Genomic DNA, 24,618 nt, shown 5'->3' on the forward strand with positions numbered 1-24,618 from the left:
AATACTTTTGCAAGGCTTTTTATGAAAAATCAATAGTCCTGCCTGCCTTCCACCATTACCCCATCCCTAGAGACAGCCACATGCAACTGTTTCAGCCGATCTTCGGTGTCTACCTCCACATTTCTACACAAAATGCTCGCATTGCCATCTCTTCTGTTTTCCTATTTATGCATTCCCATTATGGAGTATAAAGATTTGGCTCCTTTTCCTCCTCCCCTCCCTTCCCATACATGTGCCTGGGTCATTCTCAGCTCCCTATTAGAACTATATGGTAACTGGAGTAGGATTTACATCATTTATGACTACATACACCATATTTGGAGCTGAACCATATAATAAACATAATTAATTTCCCCTTCCTGTACAACTTTTTGTTTTACCTGGAATTATGAACTGTGCGTGTGTGTGATTTTGTTTGTTTAGTTTTCTATACACAGATCTGTAATTAAACCCCCAAATCTCCACCAGTTGTCTGAATCAGAGGTCAGCAAACTTCTTCTGCAAAACAGATGGTAAATATGTTAGAATTTGCGGTCCACATAGAGGTTCTGTTGCATTTTTGTTTGTTTTTCACATTCTTTAAAAAATATAGAAACTCTCGGTAGCTCATGGGCAGGACAAAATTTAAAGCCTGGAGTTGGATCTGGACTTCGGGCCCTCATTTGCTAACCTCTGATCTCAATCTCCTTGAGAGATGTTCAGATGCATCAGATATTCTAATAGTTTCATAATCTTAAAGAAGATTCTCCCGGAGATTTTTCACTTGTTCCCATCTGGACTGGTTGCCCTCTCTGCCTGGTGTGCAGCTGTCATCCTTTGACCTTCTTTTGCCACTGTCCTGAAGATTCCCTTCACCTTTTATCTGCACAGGATCCCATTTCCGGTATCTCGTGTCTTTTTCTTTCTTGATTTACTTGCTCATTTTAGTGAAGTACAGACATCAGCAGCTTTCAGAGAGGTAAAAAGTAAAATTTTTGAGATCTTGCACGTCAAAAAAAAGTCTCATTTTTCCTCACACTTGATAGTGTGACTGGATTTAAAATTCTAGATTAAAAAACATTTTTTTCAGAATTCTAAAGGCATTTCTCCACTATCTTCTTGATTCCAATGTCACTGATGAAAAAGTCTGAAGCAATCCAGTTGCATTTATATGTGACTGTTTTTCTCTCTGGGAGTTGTAGAAACTTCCACTTGATCCCAGGATTTGAAATTTCACACTGATGTGGGTCTATTTTACACTGGTAAGTAGGGCATCCAGAAAGCCTTTTCATCTTGAAGTTCATGTCCTTTAGTTCTACAGAACTTTCTTGAATTGTTTACTTAATCTGCTTTGTATTCTTTTATTCCTATCATATTTTCAATTTTAATTTTTTGCCCTCTGCATGTTTTTTAGAGCATCCTGTTTCTTTCATAGTTATAATATCTTTCTTATATGTCTAAGGCTATTAATAATAGCTTTTTTTTCTTTTTATAATTTTACCCACTTTACATAGTCTTTTCCCTTTAAATTACTCTTGTCTGTTTTATCTCTATCTTTGATATTTGATGTTCCTTGGATAAGTGGTATTTCTCAGTTGTCTGTCGAAATTTAATGGTAGGGGAGTATGCAGGGGGTTGTTTTGTTTTTGTTTTTTTAGCAGCTGGCTGGTTCAGGGATCTGAACCCTTGACACTGGTGTTATCAACATCAGGCTATAGCTGACTGAGCTAACCAGCCAGCCTAGTAGTTAATAGTGTGGAACCAGAAAGTCGATCGGAAGCTCTGAGCACCTGTGTGCATCTAATCATCTGTGCTGGTCTGGCTGGGCCATCTTATTGGAGAACTTGGGATTTTCAGAAGATTCATCTTTCTCTTAGGCTGGTGCATTCTGAAGACTCTTTCGGCCTCCTGCCCGGAGGATAAAAGCTTGGCTCCAGCATTCTGAGAACCAAGAAGAGATGAATTTCAGGAACCAGTATGGACACATTCATTTAATCCTCCTATTTTTTCTGTTTGGCCCTCTTGTACTCAACTGGTCTCACTATCTTCTAACTTGGAGGTCCTCTGTCTGTCCTCTCCAGAGAATAATCCTATAAACCTCCATTCTTCTTTCTGTTGGGGTGGGGACTAAAAGGTTCTTTCCTATTCAGAGTGTACTTATGCTGGGGTGTGGGGTGGAAACTAAAGAACTAACAGTTTCTTATACAAACTGTTAATAATTTTTTTTTTTTTTGGTTTAAACTTATTTATGTATTGCAGAATTTCTCAGAGACTTTATCATTCTAACATATGTTGTGAATCTTCTAGAAAGGTCTTTATTTGACCATAGGGCCCTTTTTCTGCAGGTATCTCATGGAAAATACATTCCAAGGAATTCATTTGGGTGAAATACTACATTCGATGCTTGAAAAATGATGAAGGTCTTCTGAAACTTCAGACAGGAAGAGAGGCCACCACTCAGCTCCATTACGTGTCTTTGGAGGTTTCAAAAGCAGCACTCAGGAATTTGGACCCTGCCATCATTACTGTCTGTCAAAAGAAGTTCCAGTTTTGTCCAGCAAGATCTTGCTGACCAGGGCAAAGTGATTTGGAGGTTGGTTGCTTTATCAAAAAAGCAGTAAGTTCTAGAGGTTGGGAAATCAAGATCAAGATGCCAGCAGATTCCTCATCTGATGAGGGCTTGTGTTCTAGCTCATAGATGGCACCTTCTCACTGTGTCCACACATGGTGGAGGGAACAACCTTATTTTAGCTCCATTTCCAGAAGTGCTTGATGTCACAAATTCCTGAGATCTTTTGTTATTTGGGGGGTTAGAATTAGGTTAGTTCCCGGCTTTCTCCACTACTAGCGTAGCAGTTAGCTGTTTTCAGTTCTACTCAGCTTGGTGGCATCTAAATCTAGCTCTTTCCAGCTTCCACAAGTTCACTGGTGTTTCTTCTCTCCAGTTTCATACGGATGCCTTGGATGAAAAAGGCCCTCCATTTTAGTGGGGCTTTTGGAGGCTACAAAATTAGATATGTACAACTTATCATCTTTACCTAGAAGTCTATACGAGCTTCTTAGTTTCTTATTCAATGTGTATGTGTATGCATATACATGCATATAAATATATATATACTGACTGTTGGCTAAATTTCCTCTTTGTGTTGCACTGTTGATATAGCTTTTCTATTGGGTTTTTGATAAGGTATGTGAATGTGGAACTGTGATTGTAATGCAAGCAAACATGTAATGTGTTGTGTGTTTTTAAACACTATTAGTGAAAATGGGAAAGTGGCCTTCGAAAGACAACCATGCCTATCATTCTTTTAAAAGCTGCAAATAACTTAATTGCTGATCATTGTTATGTCCATTAAATGGGTGTCTGGGTTCAAACATATTTTGAGTGTTTCTTTGTAAACAAGCTACAGCAATTAGACAAAAATTGAGTACTACATCAGGTTCCCAGTGGCTAGAATGCAATTATGTGACATGACTTCAAATAAGTAATGCTCTGGGCCAGCCCACGGCTCACTCGGGCAAGTGTGGTGTTAACACCAAGGCTATGGGTTCGGATCCCATATAGGGATGGCTGGTTAGCTCACTGGCTGAGCGTGGTGCTGACAACAGCAAGTCATGCTTTAAGATCCCCTAACTGGTCATCTTTAAAAAAAAAAAAAAAAGAAAGAAAAGAAAAACAAATAAATGATGCTCTGAGTTGAGTTTTTTTTTTTTTTTTTACCTGGCTGGTACAGGGATCTGAACCAGTCACCTTGAGTTAAAAGGCTGTACTCTGATGAATTGAGCTAAGTGGCCAGCCCCTGTTCCAAGTTTTAACAATCTTTAGTTAAGTTTTATTCCCCCCACTGCCAAGTTATCTTGTGTTGCTTCACTTTGCCATTTCATTCTTACATTAGAGTTTACATTAAGTGCATCACTTTATGGCATCCAATTAGAGAATCCTTAGATAAGCATGACCTGGCTTGCCTACATAAAAATGTTCTTTAAAATCTAGCTGGATTCCTTTTCCTATCTGCAACTAAGCCCACCAGACCTTTTTGGATTAACTTGTGGGCTGTAACATAACAAAGAAGGGCTTTACTCTTCCTTACTAAATCTGGACTCTACTTTGAAGTTAACCAAATTCCATCTTTGGTTAGATGCTTCACTGCAGTGTAAAACTAATCAACAGAAGACTTGGGGGGAAAAAAATCACTCATACCAGGGTCATAGGTGAAAAAAACCTGGAAATTATTTAATAACTTTTAACTGTGATGACTATTAAGAAAAATAAAAAGTATAGTAAATTACATGAAAGCTATGTATCACTGAAAGAGTTTATTACAGAACTCAGAATTTTCACTTTTTTTTGTAAACCAGCAATCTTAATTTTACCAATCCAATGCTGTAGTGGTTTAAGCAAATTCACATAGCACCAGAAAGTAATTTTTTTGATACCTCCTTTACGAGTCAATAAGAGCAGGGATACAAAGACAATCTAAAAAGTGTTTCTAGGGCTGGCCCGTGGCTCACTTGGGAGAGCATGGTGCTGATAACACCAAGGCCACAGGTTCAGATCCCTATATAGGGATGGCCGGTTAGCTCACTTGAGCGAGCGTGGTGCTGACAACACCAAGTCAAGGGTTAAGATCCCCTTACCAGTCATCTTTAAAAAAATAATAAAAGTAAAAACAAATAAATAAACAAATAAAAAGTGTTTCTTTCACAGAGTTGACAATCTAAGGAAGAAAAATATATATGATTTCCAATAAAAATTGGAAAAATAATTCAAATGCTAAAATGTAAATCATGTCTCCAAATACAAAAAAGTTCCAGTGAGTGTGATTGATGAAGACTGAAGGTCTCAACTGAGCTTTGGCAGATATAAGGATTTGAACAGGTAGTGGCAAGAGAGGAGAAAGGGCAGCCTACAAAAGGGGAAGAAGGATAGAGAAATGAGAGATGGAAACAGCTGCTCCCTGTGACCTGAGGTAAAATGGTATTCAAGTGTTAGGAAGAGGAACACAATTAAGTGCTGGGAACCAAAGCAAGAGTGGAGGTTTGAACTCACAAGAAAATGGATTTTACACAATTAACAATTAAAACTGATTACTGATACATCTCTGATTCATGTTTTTAGAGTAAGAAATTGTCTTTGCTTCAAAACGCCTGTAGCCTTGCTTTTTTGTTTCCATTTCTAGGAATAAATGTTAGCCAAAGAGAGTCTCAAGTGTTTCCCCCATGAAAACATGAGCAGTTCAGGCTGGGGCGTGAGCTGTGCAGGACTCCTGAGCGACATGTCACGTGGATGACTGGAAAGAGAAGTCAAATAATGGCGAGGCTGAGTAAACCTGTGATGCCCAATGACGTGAGGGCAACTTGCCCTGTATCTCCAAGAACAGCAGGGGCCCTGCCCCGGCCTCACTTACTGTGACAATGTGCCAGTGCACTTCAGAAAGCTCAGGGGGAAATAGAGTTAAAAGATAATGAGTCTTTCCATGAACTTTTTGAAGTACGCTCCTAATAGTGATACTGATTTTTATTTACTTTTCTAAAGATTTTATTTTAGAAGTTTTAGATTTAGGGGATTATTGTGAAGATAATAGAATTTCTGTATCCCCACCCCCAGCTTCTATTATTAACAGTTTACTTAGTAGGATACATTTGTCACAATTAATGAACCAATATTGATACATTTACTAAATTTCATACTTTATTCCGATTTCCTCAGTTTTTCCCTAATGTCCTTTTCCTGTTCCAGGGTTCCATCCAGGTTACTACATTATGTTTGGTCATCATGTCTCCTTAAGCTTCTCTGGGCTATGACAGATTCACATTTTCTTGTTTTTTATAGCCTGACAGTTTTGAGCATTGGCCAGGCCTTTTGTAGAATGGTTTGCCTGATGCTTCTCATGATTACACTGGAGTTATGAGTTGTGAACCTTGGTCACCTGGTTGAGGTAGTGTTGACAGATTTCTCTGCTGTCAAGTTTCTCTTCCTCCCCTCCTTCCCAATAAAGTAGTCTTTGGAAGGAAGTCACTATGTGCAAACCACACTTGAGGAATGGAAAGTTAAGTTCCACTCTGAAGGGACAGTATCTACAAAAATTATCTGGAATTATTCCACATAGATGTCTCTAATCCTGCTTATTCAATCACTTTCATCAGTATGGACACAGGGATATTTTATACTTAGGGTTGCTCTGACATATCCCGATCATTGTAGGTTGGATTTTGTTTTTTTTAAGTTATTTCCTTACTTTCTGGCACCACAAGATGCTCTAGGCGTATCTTGTATATTTCCCACCTCAGTCCTAAGAATCAGCCATTTCTCTAAGGAGTCCCAGTTCTTTTTATTGGAAAATGGTATTAAAAACCAAGATCTAGGTGTGCTTGTTGCTACTGGATAAAATCAACTTTTAATTATCTTTTTCTGTTTTAAAAAGTAAAAAAAAGAAAAAGTTAAAACCCAACTCTTATTTTGCCAAGGAAAGGAGAACATGCAAGTTAACTCTATAGTGTTTTCAACTAGTGATGTTGAAGTGTTAATACAGTATGTGTGTAGTGGCCAGAAAAAATAAGTATCCATGAATTATGCCTTCCTTTGATTTTTTGCAGCTGGCCCATACAAGGATCTGAACCCTTGACCTCGGTGTTATAACAATACCAGCTAAGCTAACAGGCCAACCTATGCCTCCCTTTATACACCAATTATATTTTAAAAATAAATCTCTCTTATGTTCAATGTAGGTATTGGTTCAATCTGGCTCTTCTAAGAATGCCTAGAAATTGTTTTTTCATTAACTGCTCTGATCAGACCCTTTTAAATAACTAGATTTGGGGATGGAACTTGCCAATTATTATTCTTGCTATTGTAGGTAAACAAAGTCACGACATGAATCTTTTAGGCACTTTTTATTTTCCAAAAAAAATTGTCGTTAATATATAAACATCTCATTCTCTCAAAAAATTCTACAACTATACAGCTGTTTGCTCCATTATTTGCATAGGAAATGACCACAATACAAAAATAAGAGGGAAAAAGAAGCAAAACAGCAACCGATTTATGCTTTTTATGTAGGTATGTTTCCATGTATAAACATTTTGAAGCCTCTTACAAAATTATTTACACCATTTGTCATCTATTTACACATTTTAAGAGCAACTTTTCTAACAAACAAAACTATAATTTATCAAGTTATGAAAATTGTTTTCTAAAAAAACTTACTATATTACCACAAAATAAATAAAGATAAACAATATCTTAAAAACAAAATTAAATTTTCATTTCAATTAAGACCCCTTTTGGCATTTTGCTTATTTATTCTGCCCTTTGGTTAACAGCATCAGCATCACATTACTATTTTATATTGCATATATGTAGCACTTGCTTCTTTAAGTTTTCAACATATCATTTATATTTAAAGGCAGACACTGAGTCATTATTAATAGATTAACTAAACTGCACTGTAATTTAGATAAAATTACTGTGTCTCACTGTATATTACATGCAAAATCCACATAAATTGTCATTAAACCAACAGTACTGCACAAGCAAACATCTCGATATATGAAAACTGCATCATAAATTCAACGTTTCCGTACATGAAAACTGCATCATAAATTCAAAATTGCCATGTGAAAACAACATAAGTCCTTCTTTTAAAAAATGATACTGTGTTTAGCTTATTGTAAGAGGTTTAACTTTTGTATATTGTAACTATCTTTAAGCTCTTCAGTTTACAATTCATATAAAATGTCTTTTGTATTTAAAATAAACAATCCTATTTTAATCAGTGCACGAAATTTGCTTTTAAAGTTCATTTGTATGATTATTCCTACCCCTAAATAAATGAATTTGGTTAACATTGAGAGGTATCTTACCACAAATTCTAACTTTAAATGTATTCATGGTTATTTTCAAAAGAATCATGATTTTTTCCCCAAAAGAATCCTAAAAAACTTGTAATAAACCTATAAAGCTGATTTGCATATTTACAAAATTTTCAATAGCAAATATAGGCAACTCATATAAAAAAAACAAAAACCACACATTTGTTCAATGGCTATTTGTGAATTGTCAGGTACACTGTGATACCTCCCCTCCAAGGAATTATCTAATATGGAAAGAAACTACCTCCAAGTCAAGTAAAATCTTGACATACAATCCACCCTTCTTCCAGTGCCTGCCAACTGATCTGTTTACTAAACACTGTCACATTAAATGATGGTGCCCAGGTAAAAACCCGCACACGCACCCTCCACCCCATCCCTGACCCACGCTGAGATGTGGCTGCCTGTCATGAGATGAAATCTGCTTGAGTAAAGCCGTCTACATTACAGCAAGCATTCCAGATTCTGAAAACGACCAAACACTTTGGTATTAATACAATGTATTCCCTGTTTTCTCAAATATACAAAATATACATTTCCAGTTTTTTGTTTTCTTTTTCTTTTTTTATATGAAGAGTTAAGTTTGTGGTTTAAAAGGCTGCCCGATGGCGTGCGGAACGCCGGAGTCAGGTGCGCGGGCGCCGGCTCAGTTCTGGTGCCTCTTCATGTGCAGGGCCAGGTGGTCGGAGCGCGAGAAGCTGCGGTTGCACACCCCGCACTGGAACGGCTTGGCGCCCGTGTGCTTCCGGTAGTGGCGGGTCAGCTCGTCCGAGCGCGCGAACCTCCAGTCGCAGCCTTCCCAGGTGCACTTGTACGGCTTTTCACCTGTGACAACGAACAAAGGAGGTGAGGTGGTCTGCTCGGAGACAGACATCGCAGAGGACCACCTGAGATTGGAAACTGTTTGCAAATCATGGGCCAGGCAGGGAAGGAAAGCTCGTGAGTTCCACTATGAATGAAATAAATATTAAATCCCCTCAAAGTCATCTACAGAAGAGAGTCGCTTCATAGAATGGTATTTAACCTCTAATTATAAAGAACTAAGCATTTTGGGTGCCATTGAAGAACTGAAGAATGGTAAATTTTAGACAAATGCTAAATGAAGCAGTGGTCTTATTTTTCTGTTCTCCTGCACAAATGAATCCATCACAGGACTAGATAGATGAACTTCAGTGACTTTATCATATTGTGTGAATACAATTTCTACACCAACAAACCCAAACCAAATTATTATAGGACTAATGGCTATAAGATGGGTGGGGAGGGAAAAAATGCGGGGGCCACTCATGAGGAAGCTGCACAGATCACCTACACAATCAATTTCATGTACTACAATTGTGATCTTTAATTCAAAACTGGTCCTAGATGTTTCTAAATTAGCCAGAGTGAAGCTTCCAGCACAGAAACCAGTTCCCCCGAACACATGGTCTCCAAAATGAACTAGTAGGGCATTTGCTCTTTGAGACTCTCGCTTGCTCACACATGCATACTCACTTTCTTTTCAGATTGAAACAAACCAAAGTCAGAAAAATTGTAAAGTTGGTTTCAAAGCTCTGTGCATCTGATATTTAATAAATTCTTTACCCAGATTAAAGTCAGGCACTAATAACTTCACATTGGTAAGAGTCAGACCATGAAATAACTAACAATGCTAACTTTTGCTGATATGCACATTTAACTTTTCTTTGTCAAGTACTGAACCAAAAAAATTATCAAAATTCATTCCATAAACAATTTGCCAAATGTCTATTACAGGCCATGCACTGTCCTGAATGCTTGGGATACAATAGTGAACCAAACAAAAATGTCCAGCCTCATGGGGCTTATGTGTGTAAAAATATACCTTTGGGGCACATCCCCAAGTTACCTTGCTCCTCTCTTCTCTTCTGGCTCCAACCCAAGACAGACTTTTTATTTTTTTTAATTAATTTTAATTCTTTTAGTTCCTTTCACTCCATTTTAAAAGTGCACACTTCATTCTGGAAGTCTTCCCCTCTACCCCCCATAGTAAATTCTAACTAGGAATTTAACCTAATACACTCAAAGCTTTTAAGCAACTTAATAAATCGCTTTTCTTTCCGTTACATTTATACAAAATCTATTTGATACAAAGAAACATTTTAATACCAGTAGTAAATGTAGCTATCATGTTTGTAGATGTAAATCAAACAAAAAATAATTTTGCACAGAAGTATTTCTTAAATCACAGAAACAAACATATTGATTGAATACTATCATTTAATGGAAACAGAAAGTTATTTCTGATGTTGGGGGCAAGGAAAAGAATTCCTAAAGTGTCCCAATTTTAAAACAAAGCATTCTAGTCTTTTGAATTTAATAATTAAATACAGGAGAACTGAATTTTCAGAGTTTATTTAAGAAACAAGGGACACTAGACTCTTTTTGTTCACTATTTTTATTGGCTGCGAAGCAATAAACTGCACCAATATTTTTAAAAGTTTACTTTACTGATTGGTTGAAATACGGTAGCCATTAAAGTTCCTAAAACATTTGGGGTTTTGCTCTCAATTTATGCACATCTATAGATTATTCAGCCAAGAATACTACTAGTGTTTGAAGTGTTAGTTATTGGGGCCAAGTCTTACTATGAAAGTAAGGACAACTATTCACCACTTGAGGCAGTTTCTATGGGATTTGTTCAAGTGTCAACACTGTTCAAGTAAAACATCGTAGAGGAAGCTGGTACCCAATTTCTGGCCGAACAGCAGACTTGGGCCTTTCTTCCTCAGCCAGAAACACTATGCGCAGTACTTCTGGGAAACCAAACTGACTTCCTTTAAGTTATATTTCAACAGGATAGAGCTTTCAAAAGTTTAATTGGTTTTTTACAGAATCTCTTTCCAATACCACCAATTTAAAATATTTAGTTAAGCTCTTTCAACATCAACTGTATTTTTAAGTTCTCATGCTGTTAATGTGAAACTTTCCAAAGGCAAAAAGAAAAAGTGACAAGTTTGCACAGCAAGGAAAACAAGCTTTAACTTTATCTCAAATAAAGTATGCATTTTCTTATTCTATATTAAATTGTACAAATATTTTCCTAGGAATCCCTAATCTTTAAAAAAAAAAAAAAAAAAAGCTCAAGTTAAACATACACGCTATCCATTAACAAATTTTATAAAAATGTTAAGCAGAAACATTGCCAGTAAAGAAAGAGGGGAGCAGGCAAATCCATTGAGCACATACTCCAGAGCTAGGTACTTCTCATTACCTCACTTAATACCCCCTAATAACCCCATTATTTAGAAGTAAAATGATGAACTCTACATTAAGAATCTTGGTCTGCCACTTTCCCTTAATGTCCCACTTAAATCTTCCATTAGCCAACACTGACACACTCTCCTTGAATGATTTAAGAAACACGTACATATTGTTCAAATTTATTTACAGATTCTCAAGCCACTTGTGAAAGTCAGTTAAGGAGTAGCTTAGTGGACTCACAGCAAGCCTTAAACCCTAGACTGTCTGAAGCAGAGAGTACACCCTCGCAGAGCCCTAGACACCCTGGCAGAGCCAGACCTCAGTCAAGATCCACCTTCCAGACTTCAGGGGTCCTGAAAACTGTTCAATACTAGTATTGGCAATCTCCAAATATCCCCTAATAATGGTTCCTTTCCCCCAGACTAAGTGAATTTCAGTGGGTTAGCTGTAAAGTATTCAAAAACTCTTTATTGACAAACTAAAAATTAGCTATTTTTCTTCCTCTGATGAACATATTTTAAAAAAATGATTTTTGAACCTACCACAATGGGAGTTTCTCTGCTCTGCTGAACATATTTAATAGATTCATACCAAGGCCTTTCCCTAAAATAGTCTACATAACTCTTTTATCAAAACAAAAAACAACTGGCAGGTGGAACTATTTCTTAGTATAGTTATTTTAGGTAACTTTTTAAAAGTTTACTATAGCAAAGTTGCACATCTGTTTCCTTCCTGATGACTAAAAGACAATTCAATCAATAATATCTGATAAAGATAAAAACTAAAAACCATCAGAATTAGAGACAGTATAACGTATACTAAATGCCTTGCAAAATACAAATAAGACTTGATCTCTGGTCTCAAAGAACTTAAAATCTGTATCCTCTTCTGAGAACCTAAACTACACAAACTTTTAAAGTAGAATGAATTATTTCAATAGCACTTAATTTAAACTCTTAGAACTTAAGAGTCCTTGCAGCTCAAAATGAGCTCTTATTTTAGGAATATTTTCATGCAATTCAGTAATAGATTTTTTGCCCATCATTAGAGATTTATGGAATTTAGAGTCAATTTATGGAATCTGAAACAAGTTCAATATTGGATTTGCTTCTAATAATCAGAAAGGGAAAAAATAGGAAAACATTGATTAAAGAAAATCCATAGGAAAATGTATTTAGATATCTAAGATTAACGGATAAATGGGATGATAATTTTATCTCACTAATTCATTATTTTTATATATTTATGCCAGTAATTTTCCATTTAAAAAATCTTATTACAGCTCATTGTAGCAGCTTTCCTATACTCAAAACAGAAGGTCCATTTCAAATAGTATCATTAGCATTTGCAAATGCATCTCATATTTACAAGTTATAGTACCCCTGTCAGAAATGTGCCCACTTTAAGGAAACTGATTAATTAAGACGATGTATTGCATAAGAAATTCCCTTCTTTCTCATATCTGTCAATTGATGTTTATCACTATCTTTAAAATCCATTTCACCTTACCTCTTCTAGAACACCACTGAACAGACCTTGAGAGATCATTCCACATCTCTGTATCTTCATTATTTAAACTCATTTTGAACTATTGATTTGCACTTGCACATCTATTGCTTTATGAAGGCTTCAAATAGCTGTATTTTGCCTTCTTAACTAGATCCCTAAGAGCAGAAACTGTCTAATATTTCGTCTGTGACGCCACACTTTTCCCAATGCATCTTTGAAACAACACGTGTGGCCAAAGTCTGTCCAGCTCTGTTATTTTCATTAATGAAAAGGAAGGAAGGTATAAGAAGCTAGAGGCTAGTGTGGCTGGCTGGTTTACTCAGTGGTTAGAACATGGTGTTATAATACCAAGGTCAACAGGTTTGGATCCTCTTACCTAAAACAAGAAAACAAAACAGAAAACAACAACAAAAAAGAGGCTAATGTAAGACTGTCAGCCTGCCTAATTTTCCCGCAGCCCCACCTGCAGCAGGGCTTGGGCTTTGCCTGGCTCTGCCCCGCCTGGGACCACCAAGGATAATCTGCATTTAGGTAAACCATGTACATTTAGGTAAACCATGTTTTCAGCGTCTTCAGGAGACAATATTCAGAATCAGCTATTATCCATCCTGAAGTTGTACAGGGATAAATAAACGCTATGTAAACTCTATGTATATTATCTTTTACAGAACTGGACTGAGCTTCAGGAAAACCAAGAATTTCTACAGCCCCCAGTCAAAAGCAGTGAGGGACTGACTTCTCTCAAGGCCTGACAACACTGATCTGCCAACCCCAAAGAAGCGATGGGTGGAAGCCTACTCTCAGGAGTTACACTTGCAGTCTAGATCCCAGCAGGGTGAATCTCTGAACCCCCAAGCTACTTCTCAGGCTTCTCCACAAACACAATGAGGAACGGCTGGCTCTGTCATTAACAGGGTTAATGAAATAAAATACCAATTCTTGAGTCTCCTGACAAAAAGACAACACTCAGATTCACTTTCCTGTAATAAGAGCCCCAACTGACTTTAAAAACAAATGAAAAAGCAAAATGTCAATGAAATATTTCACGTTTTCTTTTTTTAATCAGAATAGAGAAATCCTCCATTTACATTTATTCTAGCACTAAATGAGTCCTGATATTCTTTCTTTTAATTTGCACTTAACATGGTTACCCTGACCAGTAGATTCCTCCCAACTCAAAGATTTGCTTTTTATAAAGTAGCCAAAAAATTTTACTTTATGTAGATGTTTTTAAGTAAAAGTTATCTACTGTGCACTTCAAAAACAGTAACTCGTCCTTAATCAGAGTTGTTAGAGATCCTTGAATATAAATAATACAGGCTGACAGAATAGGAATGCTGCTACAGAGATACTTTTACTAAAGTAGGACATTACTTTGTTTCTAATCTTTCACCAGAAAAGATGTGGGTCATCAAGTAAACAGCTACTACATTCTATAGAACAAAAAATATCTCCAAAGTAAAATTCTTGGGTGATTAAATTGTTACTTTTTTTTTTTTTTAAACCTTACTCTCTACATTCCCTCTACCTTCACAGCTGACCGTTTCTATCTCGACCTCAGCAATTCTATTTAATCTATTTATGAACTATCTTCTCCCACTAGTTTAAGAACAAAAGGGCAGGAGAGTATTCATCTTTGGATTCTCTACAAGAATCAGTCAAAATTGTTTGCTGGATCAAATTATACTTCTTAACCTTTGATAAGCTTTATCATCTCAAAACAATGTTTAATCAATTTCCTATGTAAATGTTTTTCAGATGAAAGAACAAGTTCTAGAAGCAAAGTTTAATCTTCCCAGTGAGTCATTTAAAAGAAATTGTTTCTAAGCTTTCATGCTCATAAATGCCTCTTCTGGGGCCTGAACCAGCAAGTCTCTTAAGCCACAACTTTTGTTTGTTTTTACATAAGCCTGAAATTGTCAATATAGAAAATAAGTTTCAAAGCTGCAAATGAAAATAGAATATTGAAAATAATTTGAGATGTTTAACCAGTAACATTTAACATTAAAGGCTAAATGTGATACTTTTTCCTGCATAGTTTTCAAATATGAGGGTACTTCAAAAAGTTCACGGAAAGATTCACATTCTTTCAATTCCATTTTTCCAAGAACTTTTTTGAAGTACCCTCTTATAGACTCAAAAAATCACTGAGTACTAAATCTCATCCTGAAAAACATTTTTTTCCCTGTTACCTGTACCAATAAAACAGGGTACACATTTAACCAATATTGATCTGTCTCTAGATCCAAACTGTATCATCTTCATCCATTAAGGCCTGAAATGAAATCTTTCCTATACAGTTTTTAAAAAGCCTTTTCCTCCTTTTCCACAGTTCTCAAAAGAAGGAGTAACATATTCACAACATTTTGAATGTTCTTTTTAGTGGAGAAGTGTCTGCAATGACTGTATCTTTGTTGTCAACATTTTCAATATTCTAAAATCAAAATCTATGCCTAATACATTCAATGGATAGTTAATGTAGAACAAAGAACTAAACTGGAAATTTATACCTAAGAATTTTTTTAGTACCCAAACTGAAACTAAAATTAATATACTTAGCAGCAAACCCCAAGTAGAGATGATGTGTTTTAAAAGTATACACAGTAACATCTCAACTGTGAATGCCATAAAGAAATAAAGTATTCTGCGTAAGCAAGATAAGGCAGAACATGGAAATTTACCCCCTTTACAACGAGGCTTGGGCTAAAAATCTTTCCAAGACTGAATGTGGAATTCTTCCTTAAACTGGGAATCCTGCATAAGGTGCTTTACTCATAGATACCATTTTGTGTCCCTATGCTATTTGTATAATGTTTCCATTTTCTTTTGCGGGGGTGTTTCAAATTGTTCTTTTCCTCTATCAGCCTGTGGTGCACTCAGGACAGTCAGTCAGGGTGTGGAATCTGGGTTTGAGGGACACTTGAGCCAAGTGTGTGTAACTTTCTCTGTACAACTGATAATTTTCAGCCCTGTTCCAGATAGTTGAGACTGATAAATGATCTAAATATGTTATCATACCCTGATTTCCCAACAGCGTTAGCATAGTCTTTAAGTGCACATCCACCCATAAAAACCACTAAGATTTCAAACATCTTTACTGAGTTCACGTTTACTTTTTCAGAGTTTTTTCTTTGGAAAGCAAGGACTTTTTAAATTTCTTGAAAAATTTTCTTTGAATATAGTCAATATTTTTTTCTATTGCATTTTGACTTCTTAAAAACTATAATGCCGGTTTCAGTAGACAGTTTATTAGTCATGTTGATTTAAAAGGGCAGAATGATACATGAATCTCTTTTTTAAAGGTGGTTGGTTGGGAGCAACTTTAGAATGATGGCAATGAGCACAGGCCCTTATAATTATTTCTAACTGGAGGCATGATAAATATGTATACACACATATAACAAATAATACATACAAATGTCCACACACCCATATACGGGGTGCCTCTATAGTCCTATAAGTATGCCATCTTGTGTATATACAGACACAAATGAAATATAATTATTCCCTAAAATAGAGGCAAGTTATGCTTCAGGTATTCTATCTAACCATACGAAGATGAAATAACTTTGTATTATTTATCTATGCTTTCCTAATAAAGAAATCAAAGTATGGGCTGGTCAGTTAGCTCAGGTGGTTAGAGCATTCCTGCTAACACGAAGGGCCCGGGTTTGGTCCTTGTACCAGCCAGCCAGCCACCCAAAAAAGAAAAAAAAAGGAAAAGAAATCAAAGTATGAACTTAGAAAACTTGAATACTATAACACTTCTGGGTCAAGAAATGCATATATCTTCTATTCTTTCATCCCGCATTTTAAAAAAAAGGTTCTGTTTTGGAAAGACTATTTGCTTAGGTTCAATTTGCAACCCAAGTTAAAGAAGCATTTACAGTCCAAAAATCCAGAATAAGTAATTAAACAGAACTCCAACGCAGGTTGTTTTAATTGCTTAAATCATTTTTAAAACATAAGGTAACTACATTTTTAAGCAATTAAAATTATTTTCCAAAGAAATGCTAGGGTGCTTCACATTCTGCCTGCAAAGCAGCAATCACTTAAAAAGTAATTTACTTTATGCCATCAAATACAAGATCAATACAGTCATATAGTTTTCAAAGTCCCTTAATAAAATTGTCCATATGGGAAGGAAGGGGGACAGACAGGAAACCAAAAAAAGCTATTAAATGAGAGAAGTAATTTAGAAAAAGGGTTTCATCTACCTGGGTCTTAAAAGGAAGAAAAAAGAAAAACAAAAAACAAAAAACAAAAAACACGAAACCCTTATTGGCTTGGGATACATTCATTTAAAAACACTGGGCAGGGTGGGTAGGATACCATGAGAGAGGACAGGTAATTTTAAAAGGCATTGTCTAGAAACTAGAAACGGGGAGAAAATAACCTCAGTGCTCTATGATTACCTAAGAACGGGTTTAGCCAGATGAACAAGTCTGCTACAAACCTTCCCCAAGGCATTTGAAAGACTATCAAACAAAACTTTATTAAACTGGATTACATGGTCTCACTCATTAGATGTTGAAGGCCACGATGTTTACGATCAGGTGAAAAAGTCTATGCATGGGACCCAAACTAGGCCTAGGTTCTCTTTTTAGTCTGTTTTTATTAGTTTAAGCGTTGTTAAGACAACCCACTATTAAATTTCTTTGCCAGCAGGTCAAGTTCCAGAATCCCAGGTATAAGTGTTCAAAGCACTAAAGCCTGACAGGGGTTGAAAGGCTATTTAGATATGGTCAGACAACATCCCTGCAATAAGCAGTTGATTACATCGTTATATGCAATCGTACTCTTCTTTTATTAGGAGACTTTAACCCTATGAGAATGTGTTCCCTCCTTCCTACCTCCCATTTCAAGGCCTTCCAAAAGCGAAAAAAACAATAGTTCGAATGTTTCCAAGCTATTTCCACTTCCCCTTAATCAAAAATTCAGGTAAAAACCCATTTTCAGAGTTTCCTTAATATAACATATATCCTGAAAAAGAGTATCTTAGTTTTGCATATGAAATATTTTCCTGGCAATTGTCATTTGTATTTTGAGAACTTTAAATTGAAGCCTTTATTATATACTTAATTCTTTCGTGAGTGTTTATCTACAGAATTTCTACCTTGGGCTGCTTCCGTAGAATCTTTCCATATATAATCAATTTGTCTATATCTAAAAACCTCAGGCCAAAATAACCCATTCATTTCATAGATAAATACATGAGACGTCTTTTCTTTAAAAGCAGTTTCTCAAAAAGCCTTTGAATCTACCACATTGTCACGAACACTATTTGGATTTTAATAAGTGTTTATCACTGGGATATCAAGCAATATCTCCTAACATACATACAAAATATCTGCAACCATATTCCTCTCAGGGCTCTATCTCAGCAATGACCTTTGTTCAAAGGCTTTTACTTTTTAATGCAGCAGTTAGAGATAACTACTTCATTTATCAAAACTCAATTTCCATAGTAACATCTAGCCTGGGGAGATTCAAGTCCTCTCACTAATCCAACAACCCATTCAAAGGAACTGTTGAATACTTTGGTTTCCATAGCAATGATGGAATAATACATTTTGCTAGGTCATTGCTTTTATTAGCAAACTTATTCTTTGAACTTTAGGTAAGGCTGTATTTATCGAGAAAAAAACAAGCATTTTATATTAGTTCCTTCCTTCAGGGCTGTTCTTTTAAGAAAATTACAAATATATAATTATTTGGGGTATTTGGAGGTTTTTAAAGTATCCTACCTAGTTTCATCTTAAAATGTATTCTGATATAAAGTTTTAAAATTAAAAAGCTCTTAGGCCGGCCCATGACTCATTTGGGAGACTGTGGTGCTGATAACACCAAGGCCACAGGTTTGGGTCCCTATACAGGGATGGCCGGTTAGCTCACTTGGGAGAGTGTGGTGCTGACAACACCAAGTCAAGGGTTAAGATCCCCTTACCAGTCATCTTTTAAAAAAATAAATAAATAAAAATTAAATTAAAAAGCTCTTAAAAATGATTGCTATGGATTAAACAAAATTATATTTACACAATTGAAGGGACTGAACATTAAAGCTCATCTTAAACAGCGATGAAACATGCTAGAATAAAAATGAAGTCTCTCAAATACATCGAGTGTGGGCTGGGGTAGGGTATAAAATAACTTTCCAACCATAACCCCATTTTTGACTGCCTCATTTTAACACTGAAATTTCAGCCCTACCTTTCGTTGGACATAGCAAACACGCTAAACACAGTTTAAGCTGAAGGTGAAACTAGAGATAACATATTATGCAGTTATGCTATACATACTAAATGGAAAGGTTTTTGGTGTTTAAAATGGCTTTATCAAAGCAAAATGATTTGCTGCGGAGGAAGAAAATTAATTATATTTTTTTCCTTCAAGGCAGGAATAGCAGTGCCATTAAAAGTTTTAAAATCCATTTGTAAACATTGCTGTTTATGTTTTGGGGTAATTAATTCTAAGGGAGGTGACAGGACAAGGCTTTAGTGAGGGAACATCAGCCTTCCTGGAACCAGACTTTCTCATGGAACTGAATTTTGAACCAAGCCAGTGCTGAAAAGGTAGGCCATTAAAAAATAAAAGTTGACAGAAGAAAGAAAAGATCAAACACATGTTGGCTTTTAAAAAGATGAATACCACTTACACTATTTACACAACTCACAGAATTAACAAGAAAATTACATACCAGTATGAGTCCTCAGGTGAGCCTTTAAATGAGAAGACTTTGTATAAACTTTTGTGCAACCTAAGATATAGAAGGAGAGGAAGAACAGCTTGTCATTTTGGAGATCCTTTTGAAATCTTTACATTTGATGATTCAGTGTTTAAAATCTGGCTTTAAAGAAGAAATCTCTCATGCTGGACAACATATTTGAAGCTTCAGTTTTAAAAGATCGCTCTCCCATTACCTTATTAAAGGCATAAAGTGATTTGTTTTATGTATCACTTTAGTAGGAAAAAACACAGGTGATCAAGGCAAACTACAAATGGAAAATGTTTATATTCCAGTAAGTGCTGTATTCTAGTAACACATACTTCAGTGATTTAAAAGCTACTATATTGTATATTTTTAAAACTTTTAATGGCTCTAGAGCTGACAATGCTAAGCCATTATCCAAGATGACTGTAATTTTCGGGACTCCTACATTTCTTGTTTTCTTTATTTAGCATGTCATGCCATATCATGTACCATAGTCAATAAATTATGCCCTGTATTAATCATAAACTAGCTTATGCCAGCAACTTGTAGATATATTCATTACTGTCATCAATTTATATTTCGGGCCACGTATCTCATTCCAGAATGAGCATATGCTCATATGCTATCAGACCATCTTTAAATCTAAGCTTCAGTCAGTCTTGTACCTACCATCAAGGCTAGCTGTCTACAACCCTTCATTACCATATTTTATTTTCCCCCTACACCCTAATCTCTTTCCAGAGCACTTAGTCTAGAATTAAAAGCTACAATTTATCAGATGGCTATCTTAAAATAACTCTGGCATAATTCTAAATGACATATATTAGAAATACATATTTTATTTCATATTAAAGAGAAAAAAGTCTCAGGTCACTTTTTCTCAGAATATTCTATACATTTTAATACATAAAATAAGTAATAGGGAACTAACTGATTACATACCAGGGTAAAGCACAAAGATGTAATATGAAAGAGAACAAAGCAGGTAATTTCTTTTTAATTTTTTACTGTCAAGGGCAACTTTCATATGTAAATTTAAAGCCTGAGGTTGAAACAGGTGTGCACGCACACATACAACTACACACACAAACTACATCTACTGATGCTTCAACCAGGTAAGATCACATACCAGGATAATCGCAGTAGTGGATGCGTCGTTTCTCCAAATCAGGGTTACTCCTTCTATTGTATCTGACAGGTTGGATGTTTTGCGAATTAACTGGCAGGGTGGCAGGTAAATTTGGATTGTGAATTGCCAGTTTAGAAGCAATTGTAGCAGCATAGGATGGAGGTGGGGTTAAATTCTGGAGCATCTCTGCTTGTCTATCGGGACTTCCAGGCTCAGAGCTTGGTGGTGACGGGGGAAAGTAAGTGGCCTGCTGTGGAAGAAACTGACTTGGCATTGTGTATGTGCAAGGGGGCATGGCCTGGAATTGTTTCATTGCAGTCTGCGGAACAGCAGAGGTGTGTGTGTTAAGGCCTGCCATGGCAGCTGACATCGAAACATTGAGAGTGTCCATTACTGCTGTCTGGTTTGTAGAACTGGGCATATCTAGATCCGGTGTATTCAGTAGCTGGTACAGGTGGCCCTGCTGGGGAGGGACAGAAAGATGAAGATCTGGTGTAGGAAGTTCTTGCTTGATGAAAATATTGTTCACCTCTGGAGCTGCGGTCTGGTGGGAGCTGAATATACTGGTGAACTCAGGGAGGGCCTGGGTCGGGGCCGGAGGAGGGGCAGTCGTCTCACTCTGGTGGCTGAAAATGGTAACAGGTTCTGTCTTGATGTGTGTTACGCACGGTCTCTGTGATTTGTAGAGGCCAGTTCTCAGGTGAGTGATGTCAGGGAGGAAGACGTTCATGTTGATACTGTAAGGTAACCCTTCACTGTCAGTGAAGAACTGGTCTACGACTGAGGCACTGTCTCGTCTATACTTTTTATGCTCTGGAATTATAGGAACTGGAGGAAGCTGAGGTGTCAGATACTTCTCCATTTCACATCTGGTCTAAAAAAGAAGAGACACAAACATGCATAATCTACTGGATGCGTTGTGTCAGGGAGGACAAACAAAGGGTGCTTACTAAAAATTCCCCTGGCAATTGTAAAGTAGGAGGGCAAACTCTTAAGGGTTGCTTATAAACATTCCAGGTTTATTTTGTCAATTGTGTAATAATTGGTTCACCAAAATCTTACGAAACTCTGTATGATATGCATTTGGTCAAAATCACTCCCCCAATCAACTCCAGACAAAAAGTGAAAGAGGCAAATCAAGAAGAAAAGGAAGCAAACAGAAAATATATTCCCTTCTGATGCAGTGATTAAGTATCACCCCCATACAGGCAGGATTCCCTGCCCATTACACAGTTAAGTTTGTGATTAAAGTACAATACTGAAATCTTGCCAAACTACTTCAATTCTGTTCATGTCCTATAGTTAAATTTAACGTGTTTTTTCAAAAAACTATGCAAACAGTAAACATAATATTGCGAAGGTTTTTTTGCTTGGCTAGATATTTCCAAAATATCTAATATAAAATATTCTTTGGCTACTTCAGTGCCTTTTCTTGTTTATAGTCCAATGGAAACTTTGTTTTGAGCAAAACACAGTATCCACCAAATAAAAATATATACATATACCCTGGGGGCTAAGGCAAATAAAAAACAAACAGAAAAACAGTATCCACTGAAACAAAACAATTTCACGTTCAACATTTGATCTAAATGTTGATTTTAATCAGCGGGATTCTGTAATTGGTTAATATGATAATGAAATGTTCCTATTCATATCCCTATCTAAAACAGATCTTTAATTACCTACGGGGAAATCACTCCCTTGGTAAAGTGGTGCTAAGGGGACCCGTGGGTGGGGAGAGGCTGCTGTATCAAATAGTCATCAGCAAGGCATTTATCATGTCCTCCCAGTAGGCCAATGCTACATTCCCCCTTACTCTGTAAAAAGCCCAGTCATCATCCTTCATCCTCTCGGTGTCTCCTAAGCAGAAAACTGACAAACTGAAAGAGCCAAATAGTTTTCAAATGGTTTTTTTTTTTCCTCCTTCGGACATAATCCGACTTGGAAAAAAACCACCTCAATCTTTTTACAGATACCTTCTATCCTAGTATAATTTAAGCTTAATTTTTCTTTTAATTTTCAACACTGAAAAGGAAATTTCGAAAGAAAAAAAGAAAAAAGAGCCCAATTAGATGAAATGGCTCATAGAACTATTAACCCCGGCACCCTAATCTGCAAATAAGAGTTATTTTTTGCTACTCAATTTCAAAAGCGTTTCATCTCGGACCTCGGATCATTCGGTGTGGATGCGGACGGGGTTGCCCTAATAGACACGATTTAAAAATAAAAAATAAAAATTAGCGCTCTAGCCATGTTGAGTCCCATCTCTGACAAACGTCACTTTCCTGTCACAGCACGCCGACCCTGGCAGACCCCCGGGCGTAGGCGCTGAGTGGCAAATGCACAGTAACCAAGGGGCTGTTAAATGAAGCGTCTTGAAATAAACCGAACTAAACCCCTTCGTGCACTGCGCTCCCGTGGCGGTTAGTGGTTTCTGATTTTAGCTCTTCCAGCTGTTTGCATGTGGGTATGTTTCCAATTTTTTTTTTTTTTTTTTTTTCTTCCCTGGGACAGGCTAAAAGTCCCGGGAAGTTTTTTCTGGGCTATATGACTCCCTGCGTGGGCGAAAGACACAGGCGGTCGCTCTAATTCGGCTGCTGGGCAAGTGTAAACGCCGAGTGCCAGCTTCCAGCGGGCGCGGGGAGGAAACTGACGCGCGCACGAAGAAAACAACACCCTCGGTCTTTCTTCTTTTTTAAGGAAAAATAAGCGCTCTGATGCAACCTCAGCTTTTCTAACTCTTCTTTCCCAAACGCGGCCCCACGATCGCCTCGAAAGCAGGCTGAGCCATGGGGTTTGTAGACCCCGGGGAACCTCTCCCCAACACCCCAGTGTCTTTCTACTTAAACCGAGACGACGTGGGGCGCGGGGGGGACCTCCAAAGCCATGGCATTGGGGAGGGGTAAAGCAGAGGGTGTAATTAAGTAAAGTTGAGCGTCAGGTACAAGGTTTCATCCTCCAAATTAAGAAAAAACAACGAAGGTGCGCGTGAGCATCCAGTTCCCCCTTTAACCTCTCCCAGGCGAACCCAGCAGGGCAGATCCATCTCGGACACCCCCTTCCCTGACACCCCCATTTACTCCCGGCGAGATGCGGTGCCCAGCTAAGAGGGCAAGGCGGGGCTGCCCTCCCCAGCACCGGCTCCCGGTGCGCCCCGACGCACGCCCCAGCCTGGAGCGGCCCCTGTCGCCCGCGCGTCGCAGCGGCGGGTCACGCCCGAGCCCCGGGAAGGAGGAGAGAGGCTCTTCTTACCTGGACCAGCTCCTCCGGAGGCAGCCGCGGGCCGGCGGCGGGCGGCGGCGCCGACTGCGGGGGCTGCGGGGGCGCGGGCTGCGCCTGCGGGTGGTGGTGCGGGTGCTTCAGCTCCTCGCCGGGGAAGAGCGCCGCGTCGCGGGCCGGGTTCGCGGCGCCCAGCACCGGCTTGAGCTGCGCGAACACGGGCTCGTCCTGCGGGGCCGGCGGCTGGGGCACAGGTCCCAGGCGGGCGCTCATGGTCAGCACCCGCGTAGCCATGGACACTCGGGGGGCGGCTTCGGGCGCGGGGCGCGGATCGAGCGCGCTTCCCACCTCGCCCACGCTGGCTCGGACCGGCGAGCTCGGCGCGGGGCCGCGGGAGGAGGAAAGGTTCCGGGCGGACCCCTCAGCCCACAGCAGGCAGTTCCCGAAGGCGCGCAAGGAAAGCAAAACTCTTCCGCTCCGCCACGCGTAAACGCCAACGTCCTCCGGGCGGCCACTTTCTCCCGCCCCGCCCCACCGACTCTCTCACTCCCCGGAGCCCGCTCCCGCCACCGCCGATCTCCGCGAGCGAGCTGCGAGCGCGCGTACCTGCCCCGAGACTACTGACACTTGACGCCCGCCTCTATTTCACCAAACTTCGGGTGGGCGGGGCCCTCCGGCCTGACTGGCAGCGCGACTGCGAATCCCGAGGTGCGGAGGCGGGCCGGGCCAGAGGAGCCAGCCTATGAAGAAAAACTTTCCCCCGGGCCCCGCCTCCGCCGGGCCGACCGCACCCCTGCCGGGCCACGAGCTTCGCGCGCAAGGCGGCCGCGCGGTTTGTACACAACTCCTCTGACAGATTGGGCTGGCGGAGCCGGGGGCGGAGGGAAGGAGACGAGCCGGTGGAATCTAGGAAGAGGGGGAATGAGGGTGGAGACGCGGAGGGAGATCTCCTCGGATTGTTCTCCGCCGGGATTAG

At 38.6% G+C, this 24,618-nt stretch overlaps 1 protein-coding gene across 1 annotated transcript; it reads right to left on the reverse strand.

The window, feature by feature from the left end:
• Nucleotides 1–6,871: 6,871 nt before the first annotated feature.
• On the reverse strand, nucleotides 6,872–24,243 carry KLF5 (KLF transcription factor 5). Its single transcript, XM_063102724.1, has 4 exons — nucleotides 23,676–24,243; nucleotides 20,424–21,297; nucleotides 19,280–19,339; nucleotides 6,872–8,676 (listed from the first exon to the last, which is right to left on the reverse strand). Exons 1-4 carry the CDS (start codon nucleotides 23,934–23,936, stop codon nucleotides 8,498–8,500), a joined length of 1,374 nt encoding a protein of 457 aa, XP_062958794.1. The 5' UTR covers nucleotides 23,937–24,243; the 3' UTR covers nucleotides 6,872–8,497.
• Nucleotides 24,244–24,618: the final 375 nt, after the last annotated feature.

Source organism: Cynocephalus volans, chromosome 7 (genome assembly GCF_027409185.1).
Source record: "Cynocephalus volans isolate mCynVol1 chromosome 7, mCynVol1.pri, whole genome shotgun sequence".
NCBI lineage: Eukaryota > Metazoa > Chordata > Mammalia > Dermoptera > Cynocephalidae > Cynocephalus > Cynocephalus volans.

Coding starts and splice junctions, on each gene's coding strand:
- KLF5 (XM_063102724.1), bottom strand. CDS start 23,936: ATGGCTACGCGGGTGCTGACCATGAGCGCCCGCCTGGGACCTGTGCCC. Junction 21,298..23,675: donor CTCCGGAGGAGCTGGTCCAG/GTAAGAAGAGCC, acceptor CTTCTTTTTTAG/ACCAGATGTGAAATGGAGAA. Junction 19,340..20,423: donor CCACTACTGCGATTATCCTG/GTATGTGATCTT, acceptor TCTATATCTTAG/GTTGCACAAAAGTTTATACA.